The sequence below is a fragment of the Callorhinchus milii genome, unplaced genomic scaffold, assembly GCF_018977255.1.
Source record: "Callorhinchus milii isolate IMCB2004 unplaced genomic scaffold, IMCB_Cmil_1.0 Scaffold5, whole genome shotgun sequence".
Lineage (NCBI taxonomy): Eukaryota > Metazoa > Chordata > Chondrichthyes > Chimaeriformes > Callorhinchidae > Callorhinchus > Callorhinchus milii.
The window spans coordinates 48203833-48215931 of NW_024704746.1; the positions used below are offsets into that span (position 1 = coordinate 48203833).

The following is a 12099-nucleotide window of genomic DNA, read 5'->3' on the forward strand; positions in this document are numbered from 1 at the left end:
CAGTGCATATCCCTCTTTGTTTCAGACAGCATGTTTCAAGCAAAACTGTAAACATTTTACAAATGTACTGGGTATTCAACATGGGTATTCAAATGCCCTGCTTCACTTCACAAGATCTCACAATGGTCTTTCTTGTTGCAAGACCTTAGGTATCATTGTTTCAGCCTAGCGCAGTAATAGAACTCTTGTGCCTGTGTCAGAAGGTTGTGGGTTGAAGCTCCACGTTGGGATATAGTCTAAACTGATACACTAATACAGTGCTGGTGGGGGGGGGGGGTGGGGTTGAATTGTTGGTGGTGCTGTCCTTCAAATGAGACATTAAGCTGAGTGTTCTGTATGTTAAGATAGATGTTAAAGATCCCATGGCACTATTCAAAAAGAGAAGGAAGTTTCTCCTGGTGGCCTGGCCCCAAAATAAAAATTGATCAGTCACTCCATGGCTGTTTGTGGGACATTGCTGTGCCGTGGTTCACCCACAAAATACACAGTCAATCCAGTTAACAGTATATCCTGTGAAGTGCTTTGAGATGTCTCAATGATGTAATAAGGCCCTATGTCAAGTGCCCTATATCCTAATTATTATTATATATCTGAAGCAGGCATGCTGCTATTGGCCTGCTCCAGGTCATGTAAGAATATTGCACAATTCTCCACCCACACTATTTCTCCTTTCCTAAATCCTATGACTCATGGCTTAGAAGTCCAAATGACACTGCATTTAGCCATCAGCAAGACCTTAGTAATCACCTTTTAATGGTTTTCAAAACCAGTTCCCAGAAAGCCCAACGGATCAATGGGGACCTGGTGAAATATTGGGCTACAGGACAGCTCCTGCTTTGTGTTGAATTAGTTGATGTCGTCTTGTGTTCTTCAGCCAGAGAAAAGTATTGGACTCAGTTATGTTGATAACAAGGGTTTTGTCGTCTTCTTACAGAACACCAACCATTACAGCATCAAGTTGTTTATTAAATGAGCCCATTGTTGTGCAACCTATAATACTGATTCTTGTGCTTCAGAGTTTAAAAGAATATGCCTTGAGTGAAATCACCAAGTGGGCAGTGACTTGTCCAGTTGCTGCACTGTTGGTGAGCTGATGTATTTGCCCAGTATAGGGAGAGGTGTTTGGCCCTATCCTTGGACGGCAAGAGGTTTATTAAAAATCTGTAGGTCCATGACTTAAATGCTGTTTGCAGAGCATCGCCATGTATTGTGAATGGGGCCACTAAGGATGAAGGACCATGACAGTGTGTAGGCTTGGGTGAAGACTTGTGTGTGACTAAGTGAAAGAAAGTTGGTGCTAGGCAGGTTTGTTTATTGTGGCTGTTGCACACTGAGTGTCAGTGCAAAGGGAACAAGCATCTGATAAGACCAAGGGGAACTACCTAAGAAGAGTTGTTGATAATCTGAATCAATTGACCAATTATACAATTGAAATAAACAGGAAGTAAATCTTCAAATCCCATTTCTTTCAAAAGTTTAAGATCAAAGATCGTACAGGGAGCTTGAATCAAATACAATTATCATTCTAAGGCAAAGACAAAACTCTTGAGCCACAGCTTGATTCTGTCATTTGATGATCTTTCTTGTGGATTTATCTTGAACGTTGCCTCACTACACTACCTTAATGATAAGTCTAAGTTCCAAACTCATTTTTGGTTTGAAAGCATGGTTGGCTCAATGGTTAGATGGTGGCTTTCAAGTTGAACTGGGCAAGTTTCCTTACTCCACTCTCCTGATAATAATCCCTCAAGAAAAAAATAACAATAATAGATTGGTCACTTCAATCCACAAATATTTGTGGGACACTGAAGCACTTTGAGATGTCTAGAAGACGTGAAAGTGCTATATCAAATGCAAGGATTATTATTATATTATAACTGTGAGAGTTTGAATTCCCAACAACTAAAGGATGTTTCTCAATTAGAATTTCAAAAGAGGTCTTCACTGCTTTTTGGCATTGTTTTCCGTTGGTCACAATTCCTACAGTTCTCGCTGAACCTTTACAAGATTCTGCTCAGCACTGAACTCACTAAAAATTCCCCCTCCCCTCACACCTTCATCTATCAAAGGCACTGCAAATTAATTTTCCTTTGCTTTGTTACTTCAAAGGAAGGGGACCTTTTCATATTCCACAAGGAAAAGGGCAAACTGCGTGATGCAAGTAATTCAAACAATGATATTTAACCTTTCAGTCTAGAGTGCAAATCTGATTGTAAACTGAAGGATGCAATGGAAGTGGCACCTGTGGGAATTGAGTTTGATCAGGCTCTATCTACTTCTTAGAGATGATGGTTTTATGCGCAAAACTATTGCGAATCCATAAATGATTAGCAGTAGTTTCACTCGCAGATACCAGAAGGACGGCAAGTGTGAGAAAGGGAATGTCACACTGTACATTAAGGGGTGCCATTCTTAGGTCAAGGGTGTGAACAAATTTGTGTTATTCTTTAATGGAATCCAAGTTGCGCAAATGGGATCTCTTGCCAGTAACGAGAATGACCTCATTCCAACCCGTGGGAACTCTACTCCAATGTGATCTATGTAGAGTGAAGTTTTCATTGGTAAATAAATTCAAGTGTTGTGGCTTAAAAGAGAGAGCTTTACTCAGCATCTAATCCACGGCTAGATTTGCTGTGAGAATCATTGATGTTGACAAGTAATCCATTCCCCAATATTGCTAGCTTTCAGCAAGAGAAGCATAACAAGTAAAGGCACCTTCTCCAACAAACATACAAAAAAAAATCCGAAATAAAATTGGAGGCTAAAATATTGCTCAATAGAATTGATCATGTGTATTTCAGGCAGTCCTACACTCATCACTGACTTGACACTTGACATGAAAAGAACAAGGTGCTGTGCAAGAAGGTAAACAGGAAAGTCACACATTTCTAAACCATTCCACACAAGGAACATTGTGGTTGAATTGTTGCGAAGGGCCCGATGTAGCGGGATTTTTCCACTGGTTGCATGTTTCAAATTGTAAGTTATAAATAGGGCTTCTGATATTTGGTTGTAACTGAACAATTAAACAATACAAAAAAAATTGAACCAATCATCCAATAAGCACCGGAAAAACACCAGAAATCTGTCCTGATGTAACTCTGAGGTGAGGTTTACTCTCTCACTCACCACAAACAACAACTTGCATTTATAGAGCGCCCCCTCACACAGAGTAGTATTCCAGAGTGCTTGAGCGGTGACGGAGCACAACACAGAGATGGAGGGAAAGGGGGAGGTGACTGTAAGCATGGTCGAAAAGGAGTCTTCAGGCACAACCCGAAGATGGGGAAGGAGAGAGCAAGGCAGAGGGATTGGGGGAGAATGTGCCAGAGTTTTGGGGTGTAATGGCTGAAAGCGTGGACGCTGACGGTGGAAAGGAGGGCTTGAGGTACAAGCAGGAGGTCGGAACCAGTTGAGTAGAGGCAGCGGGTAGGTAGTAAGCAGGTCGGAGAGGTAGGGAGGTGCCAGGGCATGAAGATGAGTGTGAGGATCTTGAAATCAATCCGTTCGATGATAGGGAGCCAGCAGAGCCTGGCTACAGCTGGTGTGATGGGGGTACAGGGTTGAGTGCGGGTGAATATGCGGGTGGCGGAATTCCGGATTTTGTGGATAGTGGAGCTGAAGAGACCGGTGAGGAGGCCATTAGAGTAGTCGAGGTGAGCCTCCGATTCTCAGAAGCCTCCGACTGCACATGTACCGTTCTCTGTCTCTCCCTCCTCCGTGTGCGCAGGCGAGTCTGGGGAAACGAGAGGAAGGAGGTACAGCGTATGTGGGAGAGTGCTCCTCTCTCCTCCATGTGCACAGCACCTCTTCTCAGTACAGCAACAAAAGTTCCCTAAAATCCAATTTACAAACATTCCAAAATTATTAAAGAATTGCTAAAAATAATCCCCCCCCACCTCAAAATTCAAATGAATAAACCCCCCACATTAGAAGCCCTAGTTATAAAGTGTACTGGTACCACCTAGTGGCAAATGTGTGGTACTGTAACTGAGAGGTACAAATGTTTTATAATCACATACATTATTCTCCTTAGCTGCATTGAGTGACTCAGTATCAGTCGCAGTGCTAACTCAGCATTAGTATAATTTAAGGATTTTAGATTCGCTCAAGTAAGCAACAAAAAAAGTAAAGCAAGGAGCTTTCAATTGCTTACATTTTTAAATTAGAATTTTTAAAAGAAACATTACATTTGTCTGATTGACTTGGGGCATGTCGCTGAAACAATCTGCTTTATTAAGTTTGTGGTAATGTAGTAGGTTCCAGTTCATTAAAGGGATTGAGGGAGAGTGGGTATATGAAAATGTGTATACCAAACCTGGTTTTATTTTGCAAGTGGAAGGAAGAATTTAGATGCATAAGGGCCACATGTTTCCAGCCCAATTAAGTCACCCAGAAGTGATGGAAGGTTCTCAATATTATTGTACTAAAGTAGCCTGTTTTGAATATTTCAAAGAACATGTTGAATCATACAGGAAGTCTGCTCTCCAGCACCTTAAATCTTTAAAATGCGCTTTATGTTTGTTTTTATCTTTGTCTTGTGTTTATAAATTGGAATGAAAGGGAGTCCCGTAGCGTAGTGGTTAGAGCATTCACCTCGCAAGCGAGAGGATCTGGGATTGATTCCCAGGCAGGGCAAAACATTGGGCATGTTTCCTTACTGTTTATCTAGCAGTAAGTAGAACCCAGTTATTAGTCACAATTTTAAAAAACATTTGGTCAATGGACTGTTTGTGGGACACTGCTCTGCGTAATTGGCTGCCGCGTTTTGCCCGCAAATATATAGTAAATTAACTTTACAGTATATTCTGTGAAGTGCTTTGAGACGGCTTGAAGATGTGATAAGGCCCTATGTCAAATGCAAGGATTATTATAAATCAAAATGTCGACCACCACATCAGTGCATTATCTATCGTCCCTTTAACCATTCAAAGGCATTAATTTCTGTACATAGACCATGGTCATGTCACCATTGGTGATTGCTATTGAAAAGTGACGTGATCAGGTTTGCCCACAAAATGGGCTGGAACAGAACGGGACTTTACTGTAAATTTATTCATGGAATTAACCTGAGTCAACTGATGAGGTTTTTACTGAATCTCAATGAGTGGGTGTAAATATCAGCATTCCTGATCGATAATGGGAAAGAATGGTGTCAAGAAAGTCGAGGTGAGAGACAGATTTTTTAGAGTTGCTTTAGAGCCCAAATGACAGCAAACAGGACCTTGCAGCCACTCTGCCATGAATTATATGCCTGGTACATAACTTTCCAGCATTGGCCAGTTAACAATTGTTTTGTTCTCTCAAAGATCATGGTACTTGTGTGGACAATAAAATTGGGAGGGGATGGAGAAAAGTGAGACCATTCTCCTTTTACAAAGTTCAACTACTTATGGACACTTTTAATATTTTCCAAGGAGATTCCATGAAGTTGCCTCTTCGAAGGTTTAATCTACAGATTCTTCAATGTACTGGCTTCTCTCTGTATTGTGGTAATTGAGATACCGAAAAACATCATAATTATACCGAAAAGCACAAAGAATTATCTTGGTATCTTGCCATCTCCATACCTTTTGGAAAGGAGGAGCGAGGGTAAAATATATTTTATCATCTCCTTTTCCACTGTGCACCAGGGTCAACACAGCTGACCTTACTTTTTGCTTCATATTGTTTTTAGAAAATCAGAATGATTTGTGCTAAAAAGTAGCATTTGTTGCTTAATACTACTGTTCGATGGTCAACAATAAAGTGGTTTGAAGAGAGGATTACAGCAATCCTAGTATAGACTGTGTTTCTCAAGCAATTGCTTCGATTACCATGCAATGGTATGTGTGCAGCATTTGCCTACAAAATTTAAAAAATACTACTTTTTGCTGTATAACCCATGAAGCGTTTTGAGATGTCTTCCTGACATGAAAGGCAGGTCAACTGTAAGGATTATTATATTTCAGTACCAAATGCATGACTTGGTACTTGGGCAAAGTGTTCCTGGGTTTTTCATTATAAGGAAATGTAGTACCAGAAACATTCGGTGGAACAGTGAGTTAGTACATTGTTATTTCAACTCTGGAGCAGGATTTGAATCTAAACTGGAACTCTGTGTCTTGACCTCACAAGTCCAAGCAGAATTGGCCATTTCTTGTGTTTCAAGCACAAGTCAAAGATAGAAAACACTTTAATCAAAAATGGTCACAAATTCATTTTTGTTGAAAGAAAAACACTTGTAAAGAATCTGTATTGACTTTCAAATATATGCTGCTGGACAAGCAGTGGGAAGCAGTGCTTTCAATGGTTCAATGATTTTTTTATGCAGGTTAGCTGGTTAAACTCCAGCATACCTCATCACACACTCTGGGTCCTCCAAGCCTTGGCGTTCGTTAATCTGCATTTAATATTCGCTGGAATTATGTATGCAAGATGCAAGAGAGTGTGTATACCATTTCAGACACAGGAAAATTGTCATGTGTAGATGACATATATATATATATATTGCCTGTGGAACTCTCAGTCTGGTTTGGATACTCTGAAGCAATGGTGGTAGGTGACCACAGGTGTCAGACACCTAGATGACCAACCAAAAAAAAGCACAAACACCATTATATCCCTGTGAATTGCAGGCCTACCTGAAAATTTCAGAAGTCCAGGTGCCCACATCAGGGCTTCCAGAACAGGAAACTGCCATTCAGGATGGCAGTCATCCCTGCTATCTCTGAACAATGTTGCCGTTGTGATAAGTTAGTGGACGAGACTCAGTCCACTGCAGCCAATAGAGATTGTCCTGTGTGCAATTAACAGCTGGACCCGATGGGAGCTTGGTCCAGGAAAGGATACTTTACATGTACTGATGGTTTCACATAGAGTCAGTATATCAGACATTAGATCTTTCCCACCTCCGCAACGTCGCCGGCTCTAACACTGTCTCCCCGCTGAAACCCTCATACACTCCTTCATTACATCGAGGCTCAACTATGCAAACGCACTGCTTGTCAGCCTCCCTAACTCCTCCCTCCACAGGCTGCAGATCATCCGGAACTCTGCAGCCCGTGGCCTCTCCCGCACGAGGCTCCGTGATCCCATCACCCCCATCCTTGCCCAACTCCACTGGCTTCCCTCACACACAGGATACAATTCAAGATCCTGGTCCTCACCTTCAAAGCCCTCCATGGTCTTCCTCACCTCTAGCTCGACCTCCTAACCACCTACCATCCTATTCGCTCCCTCCGCTCAGCGGGCTCCAGCCTGCTTCACGTCCCCCGCCTTGCTCGCCCCACTATTGGCGGGCGGACTTCCGCCACCCACTCTCTGGAACTCCATCCCGCAGTCCCTTCGTCTCGCCCCCTCCCTCGCCACCTTCAAGAACGACCTCAAGATCCTCCTCTTCGATCGTGCTTTCGATCTTCCTGCTTCCCCCACACCCTCCCCCACCCCGACCCTCAGCTCGGGTCCGAAACTCTGTCCAGCGCCTTGGGGAGTCCTTCCGACGTGAAAGGCGCTATATAAATGTAATTTTGTTGTTGTTTTATTATATCTACTGTGTCTGGACTGTCTATACAGAGTCAGATTAGAATTAGGGAAGCAGAGTCCCTCATGGCTATCAGTGAATTTAAAGAAAGGGCTAAAGTTAAAATTATGAGATAGATTACCAATGCGACAATGACAGTTAAATGAGATGAATCTCATGAGGAGCAAGACATTTAACAGGTTACACGTCTGGCTGAAAATGGATCAGATTAACTTGCTGAGACAATTACAACAACAAATTACATTTGTAAAGCACTTTTCATGTCAGGAGGGTGTCGCAGGGTGCTGGTAGTTAGGGATTTGGACCCGAGCAGGGGGTTGGAAACAGGGGATGGAGGGCGGAGAGATTAGGGATAGGGGGGTGACCGAATGCGCAGTTGAAGAGGAGGGTCTTGAGATGTGCTTTGAAGGAGGTAAGGGAGAGAGCAAGACAAAGGGACTGTGGGATGTAGTTCCAAAGGGTGGGGGCAGAGAAGATGAAGGCCTGACCGCTGATGTTGGGACACAGTGAATAAGCATAACACTACTTTTTTTATATTCTGGCTTGACTTATGTATTTCTGAAGATAATGTAATGTCAGAGTTAGCTGGTCACCGGAAATAGTCTTTGCACATGGTTGGCAAAAACATATCTTATAAGTCCACTGGATCTAGTATTTTTGACCCACTTTGATTGAGCAAGCTTACATTCAATGGTGGTGGGGGGATGTGGGATGTTAAAATTCTGTATGAGACCTCTAGGACCTGGTGTATTGGATAGTAATGAGGTGCTTAACATAAAATACATTTCAACAACTGTTTCAATATTGGCAACGAATGACGGCAACGTGCATGTAACCTTTTCCTATAAACCAAAAAGGATGGAAAGCGAATGAACTGGTTCCTGAGAAAAAAGTTCCATTTAAATGATTAACCCTATTAACTGTGCCCCCAATTAGCTGGCATTCGTTATATAATTCTTCAGTCAAGTAGGACATTCTGTAATATGGCTTGTATGCTATACAGGGATAAAATATAATTGACATTAATATGGAAAGTAACAATGTCTTGACTTTTTCTAACCTAGGTGTCGATTCACAACAGGCTTCAAGCCTACCAGCACAACTCACCGAGGAACCAGGAATGCGCAGTGCAGCAAAGCAGCCTCCTTAACATCAAGCAGGAAAACTCGGCAGTGACAGGAGCAGTGGAACATCTTCCTGAAACGCTTCTCCAGTGCCAGCAGATCGTAAATGTTATTGTCCTCCCTGCTAAACAGGGCGAGCCAGACAGCTCTCCAAATCAGACACCCACCCACCAGGCGGGAATGGAGACCAGCTCCACTGGCTCCACACCTCACAAATCGAAGGAGGACAGGATTCAAGTCACACCTGTAAAGATTATCCATCAACCACCTCTGCCTCCTCCACCCCCTCCATATAACCATCCTCACCAGTACTGTCCACCCAACCCTTTTATCCACAGACGTAGATATTCCAGTGGGTCACGAAGCTTAGTGTAGTCTCTGTTTTACACCAGACAATATCAAAGCCAGAGCAATTCTGTTTCTGCTTCCCAGCCTCTTAAAGAACAGAAATTTTCAGAGAAAGCTCCCACTGAGCTGCTGCTGACACTTTCCCCTCTTATGAGTTGTGATTGACTGGTACAATTGGGAATATTGCCATCTTTGCCGTATTCTGGAGCATAAATCATTCAGAATCCTGGTGGGCTGTCAAGTAGTAAATGTAGTGTAAATAAAATGTTAAAGCATTTTATTTTTTCATATATTCTTTATTCTTACCCAGGTTATTTCTATTCCCTTCCACCTGTCCACCCCACCCCCCCCCCCCCATATTTATCTCAGTTCCTTCACTTTGACGACACAATGATTTTAATCTTTGGACAGCTCTATGGCAGTACTGATGCTGTTACTTGGTTGACCCACCAGGATGTGTTCTTGAATGATGTGTGAAGGGGTTCCTCATTTCTCTCCCCTTCCATTTGCCAGATGGCTTATTTGAGACTGACATACTGACCTCAACTGAAGTTCTCTTCATTGAGAGTCAAGCCTTGTTCCTTTCCTTTAGGACTTCATATGTCAATGGTTTTCAAAAAGAGTTCACCAAATCTGTTTAGTTTTAGTTAGCTGGTGGCTTGGGCTTTATCACAAATGTTTTGCACCAATCTGTCTAGATTATGTGCTGCTCCAAAAGTCACACTCTCCATCAGTCATTCCTCTTTCACCAAAGAATCCGAAGAGGGCCAAGGAATCAGAAATGGACTTGTTTTGGCTTGAACTCAGAAACACATACATACAAATCGGCTTTATATCAACTGACTAATAATTTTCTAGTGCAATCAGTGATTTAATAGATAATTTACTGATGAAAAATATGTATCTTTGGACAACCACAGGGAAACTTAACTACACTTCTTTCTAGATTATCACACTCACCTAATGTAAAACCAGCTTGACGGAACAATTTCAATTGTTCTTGAAGATAGACTCTCATCAAACTTCACGGATTGCACCAGCCATCATGAACATTGCTGTTAATAAGCTTTTGGAAGATTGAAGAAAGCAGAGTGGGATTTTATATTGAGTTTTCACTGGCCAGCTCTGTTTTTAAATATATTTCAATTTATAAATCACTTAAAATCCTAAATCACGTCAATTCCAAAACAGGGTCTTCTGGAAAATTTAGTACAGTACTTTGCTTTGTCACAAAATGCCATTTTGCAATCCCAGAAAAGAAGAGTGCTTCACTCACGAGGCAGCAATGTACATTACTTCACGTAACCATACAGCAATTTCTGATGGAAAGGCGATTTGATTAAAAAGGTCACCTTATTTTTCAGAGAATAGTGAAGTGAAACTAGTGCACATAAGGCAATTGATTGGAATGGGGATTGGCTCGGCATTTGAAGCTCAGAATATGTTAATTACAATGAAGAAAGCAAACCATTCAATAGGGCCAAAGGGAAAGGACCTTCACCCCATGTGACCGAGTGCCAATTCTCCATGAGGGTCTCTAGTTGGTTCCTGTGTAAATAATTTTGACAAGATTTGACACCTGATACAACGATGCATGCTTTTCATTGATTCACAAATCAGACTCTCAGCAGTTGACATCTGAACAGTTTTTTTTAAATCACGTGATTTTACAGCACTGTTAAACTGTAGGCTCACTAGGCATATAAAAGAGGAAAGCCAGAATTCAAGGTACGACCATTTGTGTATCCAACCTATGTTTAAAAAGAACTTATTAGCGTGCATAATATTTTGTAAGAACAGGATGAAAAAGTATTTGGTCTTCTTACTGTGGATTCATATTAGATCATTTAGAAAGTTTTGGATGGTTACCTTCAAATGGCTAGTCAGAGGAACAAAGAATTCCTGTTGACAGTTAAAAAAAAATGCAAAAGTTGTGGGTGATTTCTGTTAAAATCCTTGACTTTCCAAGTTTATCCCTCTCCATATGTAGATTGCAATGGGGATGCAGCTGATCCAAAAGTCCACAGAGCACAATGTTGTGTTGGGACCACAGGAATGTCAGCGGATAATCAGGCAGAGTCAGAGTCTTATTATGTGGGATTGCCTTTTTTTATCTGCAGAAATCAGAGAAAATGTCTGATCTTTTTTGGATGTTGTAATTGTGGTTATATTTGTTACTGAAGTAGTTTGCATAAATAATGGCAGACGTACAGCCCATAATTTATTTTCAAAGTGAACTAGATAGATGGATGAAAAGCAGGAATATGAAAGGGTCTATGCAGTAGAGGTGTGATTAGATTTGAAGTCTCAAGTGGAGAAAAACACCAGCTTGATGGGTTCAATGACCTGTTTCTGTGATGGAGAGCTCTTAAGGAGAACCCTTAAAACTGCAAGTGGGAGGTAGACTGTTGGAAATATATCATTTGTTGAGTATTCTTTTATTTTTATGTTATCTTCTTTCTTTTCCCTTTCAGTAATGTGGGATTTTACCTGATATTTTTGAAGTTGGATCCTACTGGCTGAACTTAACTTAAACGTCTAAGGAAGGAGAAAAACTCATTCAACTAATCTAGATCGGCCCATTCTGTTTCAGTTGTTGAAAAATATCTTTCGTCTCTTCTTACTCTAGTGTAAAGTTCATGTACACTTTCATGTCATTGGTATTATCTGAATCTCCTTTGGAATGCTTCAGCTGAGGTAATGCCCACTGCACATGGCACCAGCCTACTGCATCGTCAATGACTGTCAAATTATTAAAGTAAAGTTTAGCTCATGACTTCTTTCACTTATCATGTCTTCCAGTTCCTCTGGCCTGGTTTGCCACAGAATAATTTCCCCTAATCCACCTTTGAAAGGAAATCCCCAACCATTTTAATTTCTAAAACAAATTTCTGTGATTTCACATTACCATTCTTTTTAATTTTAAGGTGCTTATTTCCCTTTGTCTTTTCTCTGCCTTGAAGGTTATTCTTCCCCCTTCCCAAAGACTCACACTGGGGCAGAAAAGTTCCCTGAGTTCCCTGTACTGCATGGCATTACTGACTGCGAAGGTAAGGAGGTGACATGGTCCAGAATATCCACCAATGCTACTTTGTTAATGGATGA

At 41.5% G+C, this 12099-nt stretch overlaps 1 protein-coding gene across 1 annotated transcript in view; it reads left to right on the forward strand.

Annotated features, from left to right (window-relative positions):
- LOC103181820 (IQ motif and Sec7 domain ArfGEF 3) overlaps nucleotides 1-8737 on the forward strand; it is a 61131-nt gene extending 52394 nt beyond the window's left edge. Inside the window, exon 10 of the mRNA XM_007898531.1 lies at nucleotides 8587-8737. Coding sequence (XP_007896722.1) covers nucleotides 8587-8672 — 86 coding nt within the window. The 3' untranslated portion in view covers nucleotides 8673-8737. The remainder of the gene's footprint in view (nucleotides 1-8586) is intronic.
- The last annotated feature ends 3362 nt before the right edge of the window (nucleotides 8738-12099 follow it).